The sequence below is a fragment of the Denticeps clupeoides genome, chromosome 10 (genome assembly GCF_900700375.1).
Source record: "Denticeps clupeoides chromosome 10, fDenClu1.1, whole genome shotgun sequence".
In the NCBI taxonomy this organism is placed as follows: domain Eukaryota; kingdom Metazoa; phylum Chordata; class Actinopteri; order Clupeiformes; family Denticipitidae; genus Denticeps; species Denticeps clupeoides.
Window position 1 is genome coordinate 14398386 of NC_041716.1, and position 24797 is coordinate 14423182.

The window sequence follows — 24797 nt, forward strand, 5'->3', positions numbered from 1 at the left end:
CTTCTGCAGCGAGCAGCGGATGAAGCAGCCACCCTGCTCGCATGTTGGCATTGCAGACATCCATCACCAGGGTATGTGCATGCTGCTGCGAGCCGAGGCCAAGCCCCCTCCCGGTCAGGGGGAGACCCCAGGGCCACCATTACGCTGCCAATCAGGAAGAGGAATTGAGATTAGTGCTGAAGTCAGCTGAGCTTGCGTGGATGCTTCTGTGTGTGAACCATATTTATTGCAAAAATCTATGTACATAAATCCTGTTTAATTAATGCTGTGTATGTATTTCTAGGGATGCCAAAGTCGTTCTACACAGAGTCAATTCCTGACATTGAAGGAGTTTTAAGGTCGATTCAGATTATGCATCTTTTGCGTGTGCATTTATTTTCAAATGGAGACACAAGACTGCCAAGGCGCTTAAACAAGGGAGCAACGCACTTGCGGCACGTCCACAATGTGCCACTCTCTTTCCATAGTTATAGTATTAAATATGCATTCAAGTATGTGGCCTAGCGGTTAAGGAAGCGGCCCTGTAATCAGAAGGTTGCCGGTTCGAATCCCGATCCGCCAAGGTGCCACTGAGGTGCCACTGAGCAAAGCACCGTCCCCACACACTGCTCCTCGGGCGCCGGTCATGGCTGCCCACTGCTCACTCAGGGTGATGGGTTAAATGCAGAGGACAAATTTCACTGTGTGCACTGTGTGCTGTGACAATCACTTGGATGCAGTCACTTGGATGCAGCTTTAATTTCAATTACTCTCATTTCGTTTGCAAATTGTTTTGAATATGAGTAAATTATGAAAAATTTAACTAGGGCAGTGCTACATTACACATTATTACAAACACGTTCCATTTTCTGCTTTCAGACAAGCTGACAAAAACAAGTGATATTAATTTGTACATGATTACATATCTAAATACAAAATTCTATATCAATCCCTCAATTAACTAATCATGCATGCATGAATGATATTTCATGTACCATGCAAAGTGTAACAGTATTGTTGCCAGCACAAAATGATGAGATTATAACATATTTTGCACTGTGGTTTAATTTCATTATTAATCTTTACAATTTGTACAATTTTAAAAACACACAAAAACATTTACACTCAAAGATCACATTTGTTTAACTGGCAGAAATTAACTGCATTTACACAAGGCTGCATAGACAGGGGAAAAAAAAGAAAAAAAAAGATCTCCACCCACCCTCCGTACTTTAAAATGACTACATTAGCTTGAGTTTTCTTGCATTTCACAGATACAAATATTTCCATCAATAGAACTACTTTGTTGCTTCTTTGGTGCAGCACTACCGACGCAGCGGCCCAGCATTGAAACACTGACAGCAAGGCAGAGCACAAGCATGTGATTGTGCAGTCTGGCAGTACTGATGTTCTGACTTTTGAAATGTTTGGTATAAATGACACCACAGCAGTTATATGTGTGACTAGCTGAGCTTAATACAACTGCTGTCTGGCATCACAGCAGACACAACTTTAGAGCATTTTACCAGCTGAAAATGCTCAATTTTAAATAAGATATGGTTATATAACTTATATCAGTGCGTTGTAGTGGACAGAGTGGAAGATTCATATGAACATCAGGGGTTAAAAGTGTAAGGGAGCACAGGCGATGGGTGGAGGTAATGGAGGAGAAAGTGCTTTGTGTGTGTTTGTGTGTGTGTGTGTGTGTGTGTGTGTCTCGGAGAGAACTGCAGCTCCTGCCGTCATCAGTAGATTTATTGAATTGTTCACATCAAGACACACTTGATACATAAAGGGAAAAAAAAAACATTTTAAAGGCAGTTTTTGTCTGTTCTTACCATCATTCCATCCACCAGTCACCATTCATATGTACACAACAAATAGTGTTATAGTTTTGCATAACTATGTGTATAACTAAATAATGTACATATAAACATACATTTTATATATAGGCGGTTTGTACATCTAGCAACGTTTTATAAACCCACTCATAAAACTAAATATTTTTGTTGTTAACGTTACACTCAGCTGATAAAATATTTGCATATTCTGTACTGTGCAGGGTTTATTGGACCCTCTACAATATTTTAGATCATGCAACAAATCCCACTGCATACAAGTGGGACTGTGCATGGGGGTGCCATCCTTACACCAAAAGATATCCAAATCACTCACTCACATTAAAAAAAAAAAAAAAAAAAAATCCCCATCCCCTCCGGATAGGTTCTCTGCTGATTAGGAATCCAGAAGCAGGCTGTCCTCATTGTCACTGGAAGGCAACATCAGCTGCTGATCGTAGTAAAGGCTCTTGGCGTAATTGATTTCTTGGGAGATTTTCACAGCAAGATTCTCGCTTTTCACATGAACCTGATCAGAAAAAAATGACACAAAATGACACAAAAACACTGTGCCATCAGCTACGGAGTGAACCATCAAGAAAGGGGGGTCTGGATAAATCCTCCTCTGTAGCAAATTAGAGTCATCCAGTTAAATGTAATATATTTTCTATTCACTATAGCGTTACTTCAATTAGAATTAACAAGAGATATGATTAAATAAATGTAAAAAAATCATTTGCACACTAATTTGGACAATCTAAAGGTTTTTACAAAAACAAATCATCTGTACAATAGTTAACAGATATGTAATGAATCTAGGAACACAGCAGTACATCCGGACATTTTTTTAAATTTTTTTATTGATTTGTTGACGTCTGAACACAGCAGAGAACTATACTTAGCTTTAATGATACTAGATTTTTTAATAAACCATTTTTTTTTTTTAACATTTTCTCTCACCATTGGCTTCTGCTGTGAGGGACCTGGCATGGCTACACCGCTGCTCGAACCCTCTGCCTTCTTCGTCAGTTGCACGTAAACTTTCCCATGATCCTTAGAGACAAGGCAGTGGTAGAGGTCATCGTATTTCACTTCCAGAAAAATGGCCTCGCGGTCCACATACTCCCCGGGCTTAAGGAAGTACACGACCTTGGAGGAGATGAGGACGCAGTAGGTGTCGATCTGCTCCACGGCGATGAAGCTGCAGGAAAGAGGAGGAGGGGTCAGATGTCAAATGACTCTCTTCAAGAACCGACACCTCATGAGCCTAAATACCTTCAAACAGAGACATGCATTTACATTTTACGCCATTTATCAGACGCCCTTATCCAGAATGACTAACATGGGACAGTAGTTATAGGGACAGTCCCCCCTACCCCTGGAGACACTCAGGGTTAAATGTCTTGCTCAGGGACACAATGGTATTAAGTGTACTACTACTACATGCTGGTTTCGGTCTTTCATTCTATATGGTGCATATAGTGTACTAACCTGCCACAACAGTGGTGTTTTTAGAAAGCATTTGTGTTTATAGAGACTAAGTTGACCAGGTACCCCCTTTTATGTTACTGGACTGCATTCTCACCCTTTGTCCGACATCAACATCACGCATAATGGCTTTGTTTGCATGTGGTCTAGTCTAGCCTAGTACCCTAGTGGTCTACCCCCCCACAACTGGGTAACCCCATATCAGTGTGTGTCCACACGTTGCGGCTGCACTCATGATCAGAAATGTTCATGTGAAGTCATTTTGCTAAATGCGTGTTTGCCCCTTCTCTGATTTATTACCAAATAATTATATTTAAATGTTTTAGAGTAAACACCAATCATGATTTTAAGAAGTTTGTTATTAAGGGAGAAAAAAAATCAAAACCTACATGGAAAAGTGTGACAAAGTGATTGCCCCTATTAAAACATAAGTTGAAAGTAATTCATCACACAGGAGTTCAATATTTCTAGCTATGCCACACGTGTTCTTAATCAAGAAATCACTTAAATAAATGTGCCTGACAAAGTGATGTAGGCCAAAAGATCCTCAAAAGCTCGACATCATGTCGACATTCAAAGAAATTCAGGAACGAATGAGAAAGAAAGTTATTGATATCTGTCAGTCTGCCAAAGGTTATAAAGCATCTTCTAAAGCTTTGGGTCTCCAGTGAACCACCATTATCCACAAATGGCAAAAACATGGAACAGTGGCGAACCTTCCCGGGAGTGGCTGTCTGACCAAAGTTACCCCAAGAGTGCATCAACGACAACAACATCCAAAGAACTTCAGGCCTGTTAAGTTCATTTAACCTCAGTGTTCATGGCTCCGCCTTAAGAAAGACAATGCGCAAAAATGACGTGCATGGCAGAGTGTCAAGTCAAAACACTGTTGAGCAAAAAGAACATTAAGACTTGTTTAAATTTTGAAAATATCTTGATGATCCCCAAGACTTTTGGGAAAATACTCTGTGGCCTGACCAGACAAAAGTTGAACTTTGTGTGTGTCCCATTACATCTGGGGTAAAAATAAAACTGCATTTCAGAAAAACAACATACCAACCATAAAATATGGTTATGGTAGTGTTATGGTCTGTGGATGTTTTGCTACTTCAGGATCTGGAAGAATTGCAGTCATAAATGGAACCATGAATCCTGCTGTCCATCAAAAAAAATCCTGAAGGAGAATGTCCGGCCATCTGTTTGTGACCTCAAGTTGAAATGAACTTGTGTACAGCAGCAGGACAATGATCCAAACACACACCAGCAAGTCCAGCTCTGATTGGCTGAGGAAAAACAGAATGAAGACATTGGAGTGGCCTAGTCAACATCCTGACCTGAATCCTACTGAGATGCTGTGGCATGACCTTAAAAAGGGGGTTTGTGCTCAAAACCCCTCCAATGTGGCTGAACTACAACAATTCTGCAAAGATAAGGGGATAAACGTTGTTGCTAATAAGGGTGGGCCAACCAGTTATTAGGTTTAGGGGGGAATTACTTTGTCACACAGGGCCAGGAAGGTTTGGAATTTTTTTCTTCCTTAATAATAAAACCATTCACTTAAACACATTTGTGTTTACTTGTGTTGTCTCTGACTTAATCTGTTTGATGATCTGAAACTTTTAAATGTGACTAACATGGAAAAGTACTTTTTTAAAGTAACATGGAAAAGCGGGGAAAACACTTTTTCACACCACTGTTTATTTCAACACACTGCATTCGTAACCCCACATCTCAATAAACAGCTTTAAAGACTCAGTTTCTGAACCCACTCTGAAAGAGTAATTTCCAGTTTGCCACCTATGAGGTCAGAGGTCACCAAGCCTGTCGGTGGGGTGTGTAATCAGGATTAATTAGCCTTTGTGGTGACAGATGTGTTTTGACCCTGCTGCAGGCCCTGGCCGTATGTACACACGGCTCCACACAGACCGACCCACCCCACCCCCGCCCTTCCCCAAACACGGCACTCGCTACATGCGCACAACACACACACACCTCACACTTTGGGTCGTGTCTGACATTATGGTTCCACACAAACATAAACACGACCTTCCCTTCCACCTTTACCGGTGTTATTGAGTAACGTGTGTGTTGTGTGTAATTTGCCACAAAACATCAGCTCAGTTTGGGTGTAGATAATAAACAGGCAGGTCTCACACACAGACACACACACACACACACACACACACATACAAAGAAAAACAGAGACCGGCAGTGAAGTTGTCACTTGTGAAAGTAAAATATAAGGGAATGTACGGTGTAGCACAACCGTTTAAAAACTCACTTTTACACCCTGGCTTTTAACCCAGTGTGATGTGGTTCTTGTGCAGTGTTCTATGTGGTTTCTTAGGCAGTCCTTTCTTAACTCTTTTATATTGTTATATTGTTTTTATATAGTTATATGTCTTAATATTTTCGGTTATTCAACACCTTGCTTAATTCAAATTGCTGCAGGTTTCTCTTATTTTTGTTCATTCTGTTTTCTTTTTATTCTTTATTTTTAAATTAACTTTTTGTCCATGTCTGTCCCGTTTCTGGTAATTTCACTTATTTTAATTTTAAATGTACAGCACTTTGGTCAGCTCCTTTGTTGTGTTAAAGTGCTTTAGTGGTGTGGTAACCCAGCATTGCCTGCACTGCTGTTTCCTGTGTCCATGTCACTATTTGCATGAGCCACACATGAACTCTTAATGCAAGTGCTGACATTAAACCAAGAAATTCCATATAATTGAAATGAACATGACTCCCACTAAAGCTCAAATTCGTGAATCTGTCTGCAAAGGTGAGGCCAGCAATTATCCCATATATGACAGCATATGAATATTCATATAAATGTAAATATTTATAAAATACCCATGGCTTGAGAGGACTATGACTACTCACTACTCCAAAAGAATGCAAGTTGCGGTTTTATATGTTTCAAGCCTTATGCATTTATTTTTACATTTGTGGCATTTGGAAGACGCCATTATCCAAAGCAACTTCCACATCTAAATAAAAAATAATAATAACAACATAAGGTCACAGAGACCACCAAATTCGAACCCAGTTCATCTCACAGTTCATGTTCCTTGTCGGCACTGTTTAATGACATAATTTCTTGTGTATTTTCACCACACCACCCTGGTACTCACTACTCAGAATGGATGTTGTCAGTCAGGCGGAAGAGTTGCTCCTGCCCGTCAGCTTGAGAGGCGGAGAATCGAGGCAGGAGACCCTGAGGACCCTTACAACACCGTGGCTTCCTCACACGCTGCACGTTCAACCTGCACACACACACACACAGTTAAGTTTATAACACAAACAATGCAGAGCAGAACAGCTACATGAACAGGTCTGAATTTAATCACTGGAGATCCAAGGTAAAAAAAAAATGGGGTGAGAGCAGGAAACATCCAGTGTCAGAACTGCAAAAGTTCATGGATGACCTTCACTCAAAGACCAGTAATTTTCAGAGGCTCCAAAGAAAATCAAGTTCAGAACCATTCAGTGCAAAACTCAAGGAGGCCGTCAGCGACTGGCACGCATTGGCGTGAGAAGGACTATTGACAAGCTGCAGTGAGGAACCTGATGGATCTGTGGCAGCGAGGAAGGCTCTGTTACACAACTGACTGCAGGCCTGAACAATAAGGTTCATCTCCAGGTCAGGTACGGGGTTTGGAACGAGGCCAAGCAGCTGTCAGTGGGCGCGAACCAAAAGCTTTTTACGCTTTTTTACTGCCGCCGTCTTCTGGGAAAGAACTCGTTTGCCGGGACTGATCATGACCGTGGCGATCCATAAGTAAAAAAACACTACTGCTGACCACAGCACAGAAAAGATTACTTTTCACATCAATTCATTTAATCACCTTTAGTATTTTCATATTATATGATTGTGTTTTATTACATCATGTAAAATGCTAAGCACCTGTTTTTAACATTGTGATCCAACTGGTTTTACGCAACCATTACATTTACAGCATTTACCAGACGCCCTTATCCAGAGCGACTTACAATCAGTAGTTACAGGGACAGTCCCCCCCTGGAGACACTCGGGGTTAAGCATCTTGATCAGGGACACAATGGTAGTAAACAAGATTTGAACCTGGGTCTTCTGGTTGATATGATTGATACTAAAAATTACCTTAGAAAATGATATGAAGCACCACGTTACTTCAAAAACCACTTTTCCACTTATTTGGCGAGACAATAATGATGACCTGGGATGTGTGATTCCCACACAGATGGGACAGATGGCAGGTCAGTTTTTCTGTTTATTCATTTGAACAGTACGGAGTGCTGCTAGAACCACCCATCTGGTCCAGTTCGTATAACTGCTAATCGCATACCAATACGGACCTTTGGTTGAGGGCAATAACATATAGTTCCTCAAAAAAGTGAGTACACTTTTTTTTGGAGGGGACAACAAATGTGTTATACAAGCTGTTCACTGACTACTTTACATTATATCAAAGTGTCAAATCTTGCACGTTGTCCCAAGAGAATATGTTTACAAAAATGTGAGGGGTGTACTCACTTTTGCATGTGTGTATGTGTGTGTGTGTTTGTGTGTGTTGTGCCATATGACAGCTCTAACTCAGTCAGGCCCAGAGGCCCTCAGTCCCACCAGCACTCCTGTACTTTTGTTGTGGGACAGTAAGTGAGACGGAGCTGGATGGCTGCCCAGGGAGGGGCGGGGGAGGAAGAGTTCACACACAGGGCAGGAGAGCAAAGGGAGTGTGTGCATATGTGTGTGTGTGTGTGTGTGTGTGTGTGTGTGTATGAATGAGAGACAGAAAAGGAAAGAGTAAGTGAGTATATCTCTCTGTGAGACAGAAATAGACAGCGAATAAGTAGTGATATTAAGTAGTGAAATAAGTCTTGAGTGCGCTGGTACACACTCCAGTCTGTTTATTTCCTGTTTGTGGAATCTGTGTATGTGTGTGTGTGTGTGTGTGTCTGTATGTATTTGTGTGTGAAAAAGATCTGGACAGAGGCTGCAAAACCTCTGCAGACTTCTTCTGCAATGGAACGTTATGTATGTGGTACATTCCTGATATGCAGCTTATCTAAATGTTCTATACAGTCTGAAACTGGTATGTGTGTGTGTGTGTGTGTGTGTGTGTGTGGGAGGGGGGGAAATCAAGTCAGACTGTCCGCCATGAACTAAGAGCACTGTTTTGGTGTAAACTCTGGCTGAACTCTATCTGAACTGTGTCAGGCACGCTCCATCCACACACACACACACACACACAATACATGCTCCATGGCCAACAGGAAGCCCTCTCATTCCTCCGGTTTGCATAGGGAAACAAACACACATACGTGCGCGCGCGCGCACACACACACACACACACACACACACACACACACACACACACAGCAGCAGGAAAAATCTTTACAACAGACCCCATTCAGATCCAACTTCGAAACACATTTTCAACAGGAACCAGGTTAGAACCACACTCTGGAGAAAATGCTCTTCAGTGCGGACTGTGTGGTCCAGCTCATTAGGCTGCTTTGCTGATTAGGGCTTCTCCATCACCACCGCCTGACTCTAGGCTATGGGTGGGGTGTTGGGATGCTGAATTGAAGCACAGCACAGCTGTGGTTCTCACCTTTGAAACAGCTGTGGAGCATGCGGCTGGTGTAATAAAAACATTAAAATAAAAATACTATGAAGTGCATTAACCTGCATTCAGGCCCTTACAAACAACTCAGACTGTGTGCTAATTCAGTGACGTCCATATCAATTATAAAAAGTCAACAGATGACCTGTATTAGTCCGCTGTAGTTTCCCCTGCAGGATGAGGATATCTTTCTCATGCTGATTTTGCAAATGATTCATTCTAAACAGTGCATCATTAATGGCTTTTAGTAATTGTTATAAGCTTGCTAGAGACTGCTCAGCATTAAACGAGAGCACTTTCCATTAATATTACTGTAAAAAAATGCATTAAAAAATAAAAAAAACTGGTCATTAATCCCTCTGGATGCAGAAAGTACTGTCCTTTCTCCTGCAGTATTGAAATGTAAGCAATTTTAAAAATATCTCCAAAGGAAAAGTGTCACTGTTGCAATAATATAGATTTTTTTAATATTGCCATTTGTAATGACTGCATAAAACCACCAAGCACCATTTGTGACATTATTCCAAGGCAATCAGCATCTCAGGGTTGGCTGGGTTTCAGTTCAGGGTTCTTCATACCTGTGACTGCTCAGACTTGCCATATCTCGCACCGTCTGTGCCGTCTCGGATGCAAAGTCAAGCGCTCCAGCCACAGGTTTGGTTACTGTGCCGACCAAGCCCTTGCCCAAACCGGAGAAGAAGCCGCTCACTCCACCCTCTGTCTTCACCCCCTCCACGGTGGACGTGATGACGCTGGTAAGCCCACCGATAATACCTGAATGGCAGAGGAAGGTTAAAAATGACACCTGAACAGGTGAGAAGGAAATGGTGACACGGGATACTGAGAAAGCAGCCTTTACCGTGGGCCAGACCATGAATGCCAGCCACCAGGTGCTCACCACTGGTGGCCCCGTGGTAACGGATATACTCTCGTTCACTCTGGTGTCGGTTGTCCATGGTCTTGCCGAGTCCATCAGACAAAGTCCCCGCGAACTGTGAGAGGAATGATGACAGGTACACTGCGTTAATGAAATTCTGCCAGAAAAAATAGACAAAGAGAGTAGAGATAGACACTATTCTTATAAAAAATATACCTTTATATTGTGTTTTGATGATTGGGAACATGCCGTCTAAGGGGTTACTCCCAAATCTGACATAGATGGATATTTTAGACATACTATATACTATATGTATTGGGATGGGCCCTGTAGCAGTCACCCTGGCTTTATTTTAAAGCCTATACAGGAAAGGGTTAGGGTTGCCCTAACTGCCATTATTCAAAGCAACTTCCGCATCTAAATAAAATTTATTTAATTAATGCAACTGGGACTGAATTTAAAAAATAATAATAACAACATAAGGTCACAGAGACCACCAAATTCGAACCCAGTTCATCTCACATGTCGGTTGCTACGTGGTATCCCTAACCCTAACAAATTAAAAGTTTTTCATCATTATCTAACCCTAATAGTAACAACAAACCTGTAACAGAAGAACTGTTGATATCTAGAGATGTGCTATAAGGACTGGGGGTTGGTCTCTCTCAACTCTCTCAAGCACTCACTAATGAATGATCTCTTGCAAGCAAAAGTCTACAAATGGAGAACAATTGTGTTGCGGCTGAACAACAGGATAACAGCGTTTTTTATTCTATTCACACAAAATCATTATATAATGGAAATGAGTCAATTCTGCAATAAAAAGAGAAGGTGTGTGTGCTTATCAGTAGTCTGCACCAGCTATGTACATTAAGAACAACACGCCGGATCCATTTTAACATGCTGCAGCCTGGTCAGTATTTGATCTGACAGAGCATACATCTCCATTCGGAATTCATTAACTCTCCGGTGCTGGTGATGCTGCGAGTGAGAGAAACCCAACTGGGTGTCAGGAGAGGGCCGTTCACCACGCTGGATGCCCAAGACTGATTGGGTTCCTGCATGGAGTGATGGATCACTTCTCGTTTGTCTCCATCGAGCGGCTGTGTACACACAAATCACGGTACATTTGCCTAAGCACTCAAACATCTCACAGCCATCACGACAAGACTGAAAAATGTAAAGAAATGTTTGTAGTTAGTCTAAAGTCTAGTAAGGGTGTTATAAATACTGCCATTTCAGCAATGAAACAACATTCTTCCTGCATTTTAATGTAATTCAGTCAGCAACCACACGGCTGCAGCGGGGTGGGGGATATAAACTGCTGCGAGGCAGTGGTGTGGTTCTCATCACAACCGCCGTTCTGCTCAGGAAAAACTGATTCTGCACGCCTCTCCGTCCAGCTGTCAAATATATCAGGCCGGTAATTTGTCTACCCTGGGTGGCTCCACCACGCCCCCCACCCCCGCTGACCTGACTTTGCCCACAGAGACCCCCCCTGTGACCACAGCAGGTGTCTGCTGGAAGTGGGTTTGCGTTTTCGGCCCTGAGAGCTCCCCACTGGAACTGGAGCTCTGGGTAAACAAGACATTCTGCTGCGTCCGGGCGTGAACTTGGGATGACCTCTCTGAGCGAAGTCTCCGATGGGTTCATCTGAAGGCCAGCTCTGACTCCTTCCTTCCTTCCTTCCCTCCCTCCCTCCATCCATCCTCTTCTCTCCTTCTGTTCCAACACACTTATGGTTAAAGGAGGAGGAGGACAGCATTCAAGTTTAACCCCCCCATGACCACCATGTTCAAACAATCCCTGTTCAATCTGTACAAAGTGGGTGAGTGACAGTTAACCAGATCATTCAGAACCACGAGCAACTAAACAGCACAAGGGAAATAACTGAGAATCATGGGACAATCTTCTACAATTAGATAAACATTTAAAAATCTATATTTTTAAATTCGGCTACCACTGGATACGTTCAGTTCATGTATTCCATTTGGTTTATTTGTTGGTTTACTGCAATCTGATTGGATCAGGAGCTCAGATGCTTTAAAATGGATTTTCCACTAAACGCAGCGGAGAGGAATTTTGAAAAGCTTGGCCAACATCTTGGCAAAACATTTTTATTACGAGAGTTGGAGAGTGCTGCTGTGTGGGAGCTGAATGTTGTTTATGTTCCTGAAGGTTTGCTAGCGGCAACAAGGTAAACGGAAGGGGTGAAAGCCACCAGTCACAGCAGCGTGACTCCAGGAGCATCTACTGAAGACCCACAGGGACGGCTGACACCAAGCTGGCGGGTGCTGAATGGCAGGATTTCTGTGGCTGGTCAGAAAGGCATGTTGGGAGATGGGGTCTGTGTTGGCCCTGGCTGGCCGCAGCTCTGCCCACACACAGCCTGGCACCATAACTGTGCCAGCGGGCGGCAGACTGACGACTACATTCAGGCCTGGGGTTGGCATGAGTTTTTTCTTCCCCCCACAGAGAGACACTTTGGGAGCAGTGGCCTGGAGAGTTTAATGAAAAAAAAAACTACAGACAATGCTAATAAACCACTGGCAACTGCTCTTAGACTACAAGGGAAGCTCTTAGAAAACAAATGCATGTATACACAGTCCTTTTTATATTGTTTGATGCAATACCCTTCTTGTACCTTTCCGTTCAGCACAGTGCAGTCGTTCCACAGCTCTTTTATTTGCATTTTGGAAACACTGATTTAGCTCTAATTGAAGTGTTGCCACTAAAGGAAACTTAATTTGAAGACCCTCCCTAAATCATGCCCATGCTAAGGAACAAACTACATCAAGCCAGAGACACCTCAGGAAGTGAACCTGGGATTCGAAACCCTTCACAACCTGGGAACTGGAGTTTTGAGATTTGGTTGCTCTCCCTGTTTCCAGTATACACTTGGTTTTGAAAGATTAGCTGCCACAAATATTAGTAAATGTAACAGAAGACCAATATGGCTAGATATGGCTGGAATGGATCTTGGCCTACAAGCTGGAAGAGAACACATATGTGCTGCTATGAAATAAAAATAAAAAAACAAAATGCAGCTACCATTCGCTTATTTTGTCCATTTGTTTTTTGGCATACTGCTCAGCAATGGCATGATGTTAATGATGCTTTACCCACGTACCTTTGCAGCAGAGTTGGAGACTCCATGAGTCACATTACGGATGAGGCCACCAACATTCCCATATTTGATGAGCTCAGACACGCCCTCGGAAACATCGTTCAACAGACCCATGGGGTTCCCCAGAAAATCCACAGAGCCCAAAATCTGTGCTGCCTGGCTGATCAACTCCTGCGGGGGGAGGTGACAAAGTCAAAAAGTCTCCATTTAACATGGAATTTTTTTTAAGTAACTAAGTTTTTAAATACAACTGGAAATCTAAAATCTTGCTCAAGATTCAGTGTCTTGGTCAATGAGACTTTAGGGTCTGACCTCTCTGAAGTGTTTGAGGATGTCGTTGATTATGATCTCCTGGGTCTCGTACGGGTGCACGCGTGTGAAGGGGTACATGTTGATAATGGCGTCCTCAAACCTGATGAGTGGGAATCCCAGAGTTCCCTTCAGTGCCTGAGCAAGAGCAGAGAGGTGATTCAGTCACATTTATTCAAATATTAAACAATCAAGTAATCATTGCTTAAAGAAATGAGGTGAATCCTTCCATTTAAATGCTATTATTAAGCTGATTCATGATTGTATTTTAGAAGAGAACATCAAATGTCTCTGGACACACAGCACCACCTGGTGTCAGACATTTTTGAATACACATGAAGCTCATATCAATCTATGTTCCTATGTGAGCATTCAGTGGTGGTACACTTTCAGGATGGAATAGGTAACTGAGAAACTTCCTTTACCTTGAGGTCTGGAGGTAGTTTGTGTGATGTAAACACGCTGAGTTTGATCTGAGGGAGGCTGATCTTCAGATTTTCAAAATAATACCGCTTCAGAGCCACGGCGTCCTCACTTGGTTTCTCATACAGGTTTTCATCCAGTTTCTCCACCTCTGAATGAGGAACACAAGGCAGTGGAAATAACAGAATGAGGTGGTCTGTACACAAAACCTCAAGTCTGGCCACTTACAGAAAAAAACAGGACAGGACTTCATTCTTTTCTTATTTCTTTAACTTTGAAGTGATTGTCATTGTGAAGCACAGCAAGCAGTAACACAAACGAACTGTGTCCTCTACTTTTAATCCATCATGCTTAGTGAGCATTGGGCAGCCATGACAGGCGGCCAGGGAGCAGCATGTGAGACGATGATTTGCTCATTGACACGTCAGTGGCACCATGGCGGCTCGGGATTTAAACCGGCAAACTTCCGATTATGGGTTCACTTCCTTACCCGCTAGGCCACCATTGCCCCTTTGCATCATAACTGTGATTTTGTAGTTATAAATGATACATCTCATGGAGAGTCACATTCACTGATGTCAAATTCATTAGCAAAACAGAATTAAATTTATGTTAATTTGTTCAGTAGTGAAAGTAAAGTGAGTCCGCCAGTCCTGAGATGTCTACAGCCAGTCCTGAGATGTCTACATGTCTACCAAAATGTCTGGGTTGGTAAGTAATGCTTGTTTATTTGTTCTTGTAAAACCAAGAGACACACAAATGATCTGTCTTATATACAACCTTCTCAGTGTGCAAAGAATAACAAAGTGAAAATACATATAAAATTTTGACATACCTGCCTCTGTCTGACCGTAACCAAAGAAGTTGAGAAGTTTGAGTAAAAGCTTCTCTTCAATAATCACTGTGAACTTCCGTGCTGTTACCATGAGATGCTGTGAAACAAAGCATACATGAACTACTGGCACTCTCCCAATCTTGCAGGGTTTTTTTGCTTCAGACACTTGAACCCTTGACCCACCTTGAAGAGGTCAGTGAGCATGAGGCTGCTGGGCACTTTGACTGCATTCACCTGGAGGGCGGGGCCAGTGTCCATGGTGGTCTCACTAGAACCCGATGTCACACACAGCATGACAGGATGGGTGGTGCCTAACAACTGATTGTCAACCTGAGAAAGCCCCATAGAGGAGAGGTCAAGTTTTTGTACCACTGTCACATGATATGACATAGATTGCACTTCTTGCGTGACAAGTTAAGAGATAACACTTGTTACCAAGTAACCAAATGCAACTGGGAGTTTTTACCTGGATGTTCAGGACACTGAGTTCCAGAACCTGGCTGGCGGCCGTGCGTATGAAGTGGACATTGATACCAGACAGAGTGATGAACACCAGCTCCTCAGGTACTTTATTCACCAGAGACACGCCCACGCCATCCTCCAGGTTGATCATCACCTGCACATAGACACACAAACACACACACAGATAGATTAATGAGTAGAAAATGAGTTCATGATTGCTCATCTTCAAGCTGTTTATTCAATAATGCTTTGACACTTGGTAAATAAATGAAAAGAATAATTATATTTTCAAACTCTGATTACAACATAAAAGCATATCAGTTCAGGATAACAGGACCCCCCCCCAAAAGACCCAACCCTAATTACAAGATATGACCAAATGATAAATACAACCATGGCTGGGATTTATATACAGTGGGGAAATACCTCCAGCTCCTCTTCAGAAAGCTTCTTCTCCGACTTCTCTTTAGTCTGTTCCTCCTCTGTGGTAGCAGAGGTGCGGTTCATACGCCGTTGGTTAAAGTCACTTATCTGAAAACAACGATTTTAACAATAGGAACCGCATTTCATTTGAAGACCAGCAACATAAGATGGAACACATTTCATGTGAAATGTATCACAAAACGTTTAATGAATCTGACTTCTGAATTATACCTAAACTGTTATGGTATAGATTAATTTAGGAAATGTTCTCCAAATCAGACTAACTCTAGTATGAATTGTGTACACCTGTGCAAAGTTACAGGGACAGTCCCCCTGGAGACACTCAGTGTCTTGCTCAGGGAAACAATGGTAGTAAAGAAGGTTTGAACCTGTGACTTTGTGGTCTTCTGGTTCATAGGCGAGTGTGTAACCCACTAGAACATTTATTTATAACTGCTGTACTCTATGTGCATAGACGTATACATTTGAACATTTGTTTGGTTCTGACCTGCAGAACTCTAGTCGGTCCATCAGGTAGAACCTGCACAGACAGAACCCCAGACCCAGGTCTCATCTTCTGGTTGATGAACTGTTGCTCAGGGGCCGCCGGCAGAAGTCCGGTGTCTGGACCCAAAACTACCTCTGCTCCATCATACAGGCCTGACACACTACCCTTCACCTGCAGAGTACAGACGCCAGCTAAATATTGTACAAATGCACCACAACAGAACCATAAACAAATTCTTTGTGGAAAGTGTGATTTATTTGGTGGTGTAACTATTTTGAACCTTTGGCTGACTCCAGTAGGAGAGCAAAAATATTTGAAGGAACGTTAGACTCATACCCCAGTGCAACCTTTAGCAGAAATGTGAGAAATACAGCTCAGCAAACAACAACATAAAAATCATTCATTTCGAGGACATCTGACAGATATGGAGACACGCTAATAATTTCTCACAAGGAGAAGCCATTAATTTCATGAAGTTTGGCATTTCACTGTGAAACAGCGTTATTACTGCACTGGGTGTAGACAAATGTCTGGTGGAGCTACCAGCGATTTGGTCACTCACCTGCACCACCAGTCTTGGCAGGCCGCAGGTTAGCATGCCTGAGCTGAAGTGCCATGTCTGGGTTGTGCTGCGCCGAGAGTCTGGGCGCCTCAACATGAGCGGCTCATAGCTGAGAAATAGACAAAGATAAATAAATAAACAAATAAATAAATACAAATTTTAAAAAAAAGTGTGTGTCTGTGTGTGTGTGTGTGTGTGTGTGTGTGTGTGTGTGTGTGTGTGTGTGTATATATATATATATATATATATATATATATATATAGTATTATATTAATATGTGTGTGTGACATATTTCCTCTAATGCAAAAGTGTCTTCTTCCACTTGAGTGTGAGGTGGTGACTCACCTGTTATCTGTGACTGCAGCCAATCCTGCAATGTCCAGGACCAGTGAGGACTCGAGGGGGCGAGGCTGGGCAGGCTTACTCTGTGGAGGTGAGGAGCCTTCGTGGCAAAGCATCCCAGAGCCTGTCATCCTCCAGAGCTGAGAGCGTTTACCTGGCTCCTGAGAGTGTTACAATTTACACACCAGACATTTAATAAATCACTGATTGCATAATTATAATTCTTGGTTAAATGCATCCAGTAAACAACTTAAAACATGCACACATCACTAGCAGGTGTATAGCACACATTGCACACAGTGAAATTTGTCCTCTGCATTTAACCATCACCCTTGGCGGCCAGGGAGCAGTGTGTGGGGACAGTGCTTTGCTCAGTGGCACCTTGGCGGGTCGGGATTCGAACCGGGGCCACTTCCTTAACCGCTAGGCCACCACTGACCCTTGTGTAACTGTGTGCAGTACCTTCTTCTTAAGGATCACTCTCTGCGTCTTTTGATCCACGTCCAGCACCAGCTCAGCACACCGAACTGCACGCGTTTTACCAACCGGCCTCTTCTCAACATCTCTGTACACACACACAAGCACACAGTTAAACATTCCCTTGCATGCAAGAGTACACTCAGGACACTAAATCATTGTTTTTGTATGGTCGTATTTTGATGCCGTTTTTCTCACTGTGAGAAGGTGTGTGTGGCTGCGATGTAGATGAAGTTCTCGTAGTACAGCTTGTTGTACTCTCTAAAGAAGTTCATGTCAGCAGTGACTTCGGATGACCCTGCACCCTTGACTGTGAGGGTGAGGTAGGGGGGCAGCGTGGGCTCGTCACAGGCATAGTCCAACACAGACCCTGCCTTCACCTCCGTGTGCAGGCGGATGTCGACGACACCATGCTGCCAAAACTGGATGGGCACCTTGGGCAAATGAGTTACAAGAGACCATTTGTTTTCCATGTTGTACTGGACAGAATCACCAACCTCATCACACAATCTCTCCACTCTCTAATTCCCAGGCATTTTCCTCACTTACACTGTTATATTATACAGTATTCACGATGATGTTAGTCACAGAGAAAGACAGCCTTATCAAGTTCAATCCAACCAGCAAACCTTATTAAACCATATTGTGCATTTTATTTTTCATTTGATATATTTCAATCATTTGTATGCTCACATCAGACAGGTTGTCTATGCGAAAGGGAGGAGGCAGATGCTGAGTGTCACAGAATATAATGTGATAGGTGGCCCCTTTCAGCGAAATCTCTGCCCGCAGGAAGAAGCAGTTCCCCAAAGTGTCCCTGAAACACAAAACAACATTACATAGGAACATCAAACACTGCCACGCTACTCCTATGGAAATATGATATTACAGCAAGAACACACACCTCATGTTCACATGGAAAGATTTAGGCTTGTTGACTTCGAAGCCTCCGGACCAGGTGCAGTTGGTAACGTCCATGAGACGGACGCAAAGCAGCTGGTCGTAGTCATTTCTGGGCCAGTGGAAGACCACGCTGGAGCCTGGCAGAGTGGAGATGTAACCGTCTGGATTTGCAGTTCCCTACGAGCCAAACAAAATAAACCACTTCAATGGTCTGTTTCTGACCACAGGAGATCTGACTGTTTGGGGGTATTCGACCACCATTCCTGCAATGTTGAGACTGATATATTTCTGATATCCGCCGACCAATGAAACACCAACTTTCCCATATTCATTTCCGTTTCTGGTGATTGGGGTAGAGGTATTTCTGTGTTACATAACTACACACACCTTGCCTCTGGCAAACTCCCGCTGTGAGAAGGCCAGCTTGTGTGAGGATCGATTGTCCAGCAGGTAACGAGGTGCAAAGGTCACAATGTGTGTGTCTCTGTAACGACCTTTTCCTTTTTTGACATTTATGCCTAGAATCAGAAAGAGCAACTTAGATGCGACTTCGATTTGTGAACAGATGGGAGAACACCACCCTGAGGACACTTGCCAATGTTATAAATGAGTCCTGGACGATTGCCTGGCTGGATGACCTTCACTGCCCTGACCCCACTGCCTCCATCCAAAGAGAAGCCCTGACACCACCCAGGAACACTGTCCGGGTGGATGGCCTTACCTATCCGCATTGTACACCTGAGAGAAGGAGAGAAAGTGAATGGAAGAAAGGGAATGGGCTTCATCAGACTGTTGCAAAAGCTGAGAAGACAGAAGCAAGAAAGACCCTTGAGAAAGACTCACATGTTGGGCTGCTCCTTGTCAGTGTAGCAGAAAAGCAGCGGACTGAGGCTGCGGGCCATCTCGTGCTCCTCAAACTGACCGGCTGCATCGGTCTTCCCATTATCCTGCCGAAAAATGAGCGGCAGCCCTGCAGCACAAACATATACAATATTTACAATACAGCTATTATTATATACAGAGGGTTGGTTACAGCACAGCACAAATACGCAGGGATGTCTAAAAATGCACTTTATATGTATTCTAAAAGTATTTAGAATACATTACATTTTGTGTACTATAAAAGAACATTACTGAACACTATATGGCAACGTATTCAGCTACTTTCCAACACTTTCACTATTTTGCCCAGCACTGCTCAAAGTTCCCTAATTAACCTCATGCATCAATACACAGGGCATTACTATTAGCATTCAGGACCACAGTTCAGCAGCGCTGATATTTTAAGGATTAGCATGATCTGAAGTTAATTAAGTTGTATGGCACTGATGGACAATAATAACAACATTTCCATATGAACTACATGGCCTGTCCAGGTTCACACACTGCTGCACAGCAGCAGTTCGAACACAGCTCGGGTGTGTTTGCCATTGGATGTACCAGTTTTGTTGATGAGCCAGTATGGGGCGGAGATGAGTATCTTTAGTGCCCCCTGGGCTCTGAGGACAATACGGATGGTCAGGCACAGAAGCCGCTTGTTGATGTCGTACAGGCGCATGCGCACCACATAGTTCTGTGTGCCGGGAGGGATCAGCAGCTCCTTACACACAGGGAAGTTCTCCAGCAGCACCCCTGAGAACACAAACACACACCGTTAAATATAATAGGAAATACACTATCAATTCAATATAACGACCCTTGACACACACAACTCAGGTTTTACCTAGCTCCATGTTCTGGGAGGTGTCTGCTGCGTGCAGGATTGCTTCTTTGCCTGGCTTCATGGTGCTCTTGATGGAGGTGCCCTTGATGTAGTAGCTCAGGTCACAGGGCAGCAGGTTGGCCAGGACTAGTGTTGGAAGCAGGTAGATGGTGTGTCCCGGCTGTCTGTAAATGTGCTTGGTGCTCCCAGCCACCATTCTGGCTGGCTGTTGGTCAGGGTAGTTCTCTTTTTTTATCACTACACAAAACCTACAACCGGAGGAAAGTCAAACTTAATTCTTAGGCTATTAGGCTAGACGGAGTAAGCAATGATTTAGTGAGTGAAATGTTCAACATCTTCAAACCCACCTAAAGCTGCGCTTGAGTTTGTCATCAAAATCGGCTGACTGACACTCTCTCTTGCTGCTATTCACCTCTCCAGGTCGCTCCACGTTAGTCCAGTGGATGGGAGTCTTGCAGAAAAAGAGTCCGAGACCTTTGGGCCGAGCTTGTAGCCTCCAGCTGGTCAGGTGCAGAGGAATGGCCAGGGTCTCACTTGGTAAGATGGGTGGCAGAACCACTGGCTCTAAAAAGAGACAGATGGAGCTCTATGAGAGCTGGAGCTAAGCACAGGGACTGTGCAGGATATTAAGGAGACAATAAGTAGAATTTAGCATCATACGATGTTTGCAAGGTAAACTAAGGAAGGAAGAGGGTAAATCTGTGTACTGGCTTAGCAAACCAGATATATAGACAGGGGGATTAAAAAAAACAAAACTCTTGATTCGATTTAATTTACATTCTTGGGCTCATGATATAAATATATAAGTATAAAGAGACTAATTACATGTTCATTCAGGCATTGAATGGTTTGCCATATGAAGGCATACAAAATTTTTTATTATAATATTTTTGAGAAATATGCTAGTCGAGAAAATGAATCAATTCTTAATTTTAATAGGTTATAGTGACCCTTTGCAGTAGTTATCAGATAAATACTGGTGAACAATTTTTGGCTAACAGACTGCAAACACTGCAACAGGAACTCTGCGCCAGTTTATTAAGTTTTTTAACTTCACCCTTTTTCAAAGTGTCTAAGATGATGTATATCTACTGGGTGAAACATGGTATGTGGTTGAAGGTAAATATTGAACAATGATTAATGTTGGGGTAGTATGAACTATGAATACACACTATGAATCAATTAGTATGTTATGAAATCCATGAAAAAAATGATGAAGTGGAGCTTGGTGTGCAGTCCTCACTGTCAGGGGCAGAGGGACTGTCCAATCGGACCTCCATGGGCACTTCCAGGCGGTTTTTGACAGTGAGAGCAGATTGCACTGTGATGACCTTTCTGGCACTGCCCTCCATGGTGATGGAAAACACCACCCTCACAGGAGGCAGGGCTGAAAACTAAAAACAAGCAATTTGGAAAAACAACCCAAACTCTCACTTCATTTTGAGAGATATGCATCACATGATAGCTCCTGATGACCTCTTTCTACTGCCACAAGGGTACAAATATCTTCTTATATAAATAATATATCTGGCTCTCCAGCAACCTTATGCACTTAAAATTCTAACCTATCAATTGGTTCACACACTTATACTTACATAAACATGGGGGTGTATAATGTTGGTCCGGCTAATGGGACTGCCCACCTGTGGAAAACAGAAACAAGTTTAGTATATTTACAGGCCGAAACATGACTGTTCTAAACCAGCGCAGCACATCATGCTACAGAATAAAACGTGTTGCCTTCCATTGACCTGTGACCTCACCGTGTTTGAAGGGTTGTTGCGGTCGGGAGCAGCATAACGGAAGAACACACCAACTTTGTCCACGGAGACGGGCTTCACCTGTTCCCACCCGCACACACGCACCAAGAGCTGGTGCAACTTCAGCTCATGGGTGTGTCTACAAGCAAACTACAATAATCAATTACAGAAAAACCACGAACCTTTCATTTCTCATTCTTGAGTTGTTCCTTCTGCAGGTGTACACATATTGAAAGTGAAAGTGAAGTGATTGTCATTGTAAAACACTGCACCACAGCACATGGTGACACAACGAAATGTGTCCTCTGCTTTTAACCATCACCCTTGGTGAACAGTGGGCAGCCATGACAGGTGCCCGGGGAGCAGTGTGTGGGGACGGTGCTTTACCCAGTGGCACCTTGGCGGATTGGGAATCGAACCGGCAACCTTCTGATTACGGGGCCGCTTCCTTAACCGCTAGGCCACCACTGCCCCAATTGGTCAAGACATTGGTCTTGAGAGGTCACAGACCAGTGTCTTTGTTTACAGCTCAGAGTGAACTGACTACACTGCTGAGGTTGCCCCACCCATTCACCTGTGCCTGAGTTTCTCTCTGGCCTCAAACTCAAATGGGATCTCCTCCCCAGGCAGCACCTCCCTCCAAAGGCTCACGTTGTGGGTGTCATCAGCTCCAGGGCCCTGGGTGTCTGATATGGAGTCCACGCTGCCACTGTGGGAAAGCGCCACCCTGCGAACAAGCATACAAAATGTTGAATGCTTTTTTGTGATTTCAGCTATATACATGTTGGACAGTACATAGTGTTTCCCCAGAACATTTAAACAAAGTTACATACTGAAAAAGTGAAAGTGAAGGGATTGTCATTGTGTTACACTGCAGCACATCACGCAGTGCACACAACGAAGTGTGTCTTCTGCTTTTAACAATCACCCTTAGTAAGCAGTGGGCAGCCATGACAAGCGCCCAGAGATCAGTGTGTGGGGACCTTCTGATTACGGGGGTGCTTCCTTAATCGCTAGGCCACCACTGCCCCAGAAAAATATAAAAGTGCATGTGTGTGACACAGACAAACTGAGCAGGACACGGACACGGGCAGTGCAAGAGTAACATTTAACAAATGAGGCAGACAGCGCTAAACTGGTGAACTAAATAATAAAAAATACTGCTGTGCAAAATAGAACAGTGCAATAATAGATAATATTGTTAATAGATAATATGATATAAAATGTAGAAATGTTATAAAATGTTACAGGTGAGAGAGTTCCTTTGTGCTCAGGTGTAGAAGATGGGTGGTGTCTGCACTCACCTAGTAGGCGTGGTGGTGAGGGTGGCAAACCACATGGTGCAGCCGGTGTGGTTACGGAGGGCATAAGGAATAAATGGCTGCCTTCGTTTAGACAGTTTCACATCCGCTGAGCAGGAGAAGAAATACAAGAGTAGAACGTTACTGGAAAATAAAAGAATTACTGATGAAACCATTATTGCCTTTCGTGTATTCTTTTGTAGCATCAGAAACAGTAGTTTGTAGTTTGCTGGTAAGACATTCCACTTTCTGAGTTGCGTAGTTTCCCCCACTCACGTACCATCATCAAATTTACCACAGAGAGTGGAGGACAGGCAAAGTTTCAGTCACTGGCATCATGCATTAGTTCTTGGGTGCTCAAAAGTTGTGTGAGGAAGTTAGTTAGGATTTCGAATGAGAGGTGAAGAGAGAAGGCGACACAAGACAGAAGGTGAGAGGTCAGGAGACAGAAATAAGTGAATGCCTATCCCTGAGGTGGTTGCTGTGACAACAGTGGACACAGAAACGATTACACTGTGCTACTCTTTCTGAGGACAGTACCTCGGGCATGAACCTGCTGCTCGAGGCACGTCAAACTGGCAGTGCTCCGAGTTCTAAGGTGGGCAAGAGGAACACCTGACATCAGAGAGAAAGGGTTAGAAAGGAGACAGACAGACAGACAGACAGACAAGCAGCCAGACAGAAGAGAGTAAGACAGACAGTAGGAAACGGGAGGTTAAAATTAAGACGGGTAAAGGGGGTAGGTAAAGATGGATCTACTAATACACTACTCTGCTGTTACTGTTAACAGTGGAAACTGAGAAAACATGATAAGTATGCCACATGGTATTTCAGGAAGTTGATTATGTACCCAACAGCTACTTACTTTGTCCAAACGAAGGGGGGTCCACAGAAGAACCCATCCAGGACAGGGCTGCTGAGCTCTGGGCTGGTGACTCATCCTCTCGGCAGTAGTCGGCCAGCCAGGATGTCTTGGTGGTGCTGTACTGCTCTGTGAGGGAGAGACATGGTAACAATGTGGTGAGAAAAGTCCAGAGCAATCATGAATAAACATTTCCACGGTGGGCGAGAGAGTGAAGGCGTGTGAAATCTACAGGCCTAGACAGGCCGGGGCGCCGTACCCAGTAGGACGGAGGTAACGTTGACATCCAGCCGCTGTTTGGCTCGTACTCCCAGCCGGAGACGTGGTGGATGGAGGCGGCCGGCGGCCTGCTGCTGCCAAGTCAGAAAACATGGCCAGGGCTCGATGAAGGGCTCCCAACCTGGAATGAACACACATCCACCCACCCACAGAGCAAATCAAACAATCTGATGTATCAATTCCCCTATATGGAGAGGTCCTCAGAGTTATTTATTAATATTGTTAGTTTTTTTTGCACAAATTGCCATATTGTTATTTATGTGAAAGAAACAATATATAATATTAACTACATGTAGGTATGTTTAATGGATGAGAGATATGTCAATGGAAAGCTACATTTATATCTTAATTTAATGGTCTGTCCGGGTCATAAACTGTATCCTACTCAACCCCTGTTGAAATCCATCTGAAGCAGATGACTGAGACTAGACAGATTCATGATTCCAAGTGGTACAGAGATAAAATACGAATACATTGCTAAGATTTGTAATCATACCTGACAGCTCTCTGTTGTAGTAATCTCCTGAAATAGTAAAGCTAGCATTTCCCTCCTGTGTAGAGCCAATCCGCTGCAGGACATAAAGACCTTCCAAGAGAATACATACAGGTGATCAAGATATCTTGCCAACAGTTACTACAACACAGGTGCTTGTTGATCTCTGATCTATTATTTTTCCCTGAGCTTGTTGCTGAGATTAAGAGCTATCAAGGTA

At 43.4% G+C, this 24797-nt stretch overlaps 1 protein-coding gene across 2 annotated transcripts in view; it reads right to left on the reverse strand.

The window, feature by feature from the left end:
• Window positions 1-937: 937 nt before the first annotated feature.
• The window catches only part of vps13d (vacuolar protein sorting 13 homolog D), a 45943-nt gene continuing 22083 nt past the window's right edge, over window positions 938-24797 (reverse strand). Inside the window, exons 37-70 of one of the 2 annotated variants that reach the window (XM_028992801.1) lie at window positions 24581-24670; window positions 24065-24205; window positions 23809-23934; window positions 23484-23558; window positions 22947-23052; window positions 22217-22369; window positions 21646-21781; window positions 21478-21525; window positions 21126-21276; window positions 20230-20446; window positions 19883-20130; window positions 19600-19791; window positions 19003-19129; window positions 18755-18897; window positions 18547-18677; window positions 18161-18336; window positions 17950-18073; window positions 17455-17690; window positions 17242-17344; window positions 16783-16940; window positions 16438-16546; window positions 15876-16046; window positions 15371-15475; window positions 14949-15098; window positions 14666-14812; window positions 14483-14579; window positions 13650-13798; window positions 13228-13362; window positions 12919-13086; window positions 9771-9903; window positions 9490-9685; window positions 6437-6568; window positions 2778-3018; window positions 938-2346 (exon numbers count right to left, since the gene is read on the reverse strand). In XM_028992801.1, the coding sequence (XP_028848634.1) occupies window positions 2215-2346; window positions 2778-3018; window positions 6437-6568; window positions 9490-9685; window positions 9771-9903; window positions 12919-13086; window positions 13228-13362; window positions 13650-13798; window positions 14483-14579; window positions 14666-14812; window positions 14949-15098; window positions 15371-15475; window positions 15876-16046; window positions 16438-16546; window positions 16783-16940; window positions 17242-17344; window positions 17455-17690; window positions 17950-18073; window positions 18161-18336; window positions 18547-18677; window positions 18755-18897; window positions 19003-19129; window positions 19600-19791; window positions 19883-20130; window positions 20230-20446; window positions 21126-21276; window positions 21478-21525; window positions 21646-21781; window positions 22217-22369; window positions 22947-23052; window positions 23484-23558; window positions 23809-23934; window positions 24065-24205; window positions 24581-24670 (4946 nt within the window). In that variant the 3' untranslated portion in view covers window positions 938-2214. The remainder of the gene's footprint in view (window positions 2347-2777; window positions 3019-6436; window positions 6569-9489; window positions 9686-9770; window positions 9904-12918; window positions 13087-13227; window positions 13363-13649; window positions 13799-14482; window positions 14580-14665; window positions 14813-14948; window positions 15099-15370; window positions 15476-15875; window positions 16047-16437; window positions 16547-16782; window positions 16941-17241; window positions 17345-17454; window positions 17691-17949; window positions 18074-18160; window positions 18337-18546; window positions 18678-18754; window positions 18898-19002; window positions 19130-19599; window positions 19792-19882; window positions 20131-20229; window positions 20447-21125; window positions 21277-21477; window positions 21526-21645; window positions 21782-22216; window positions 22370-22946; window positions 23053-23483; window positions 23559-23808; window positions 23935-24064; window positions 24206-24580; window positions 24671-24797) is intronic. The other variant, XM_028992802.1, reaches the window with a different exon arrangement.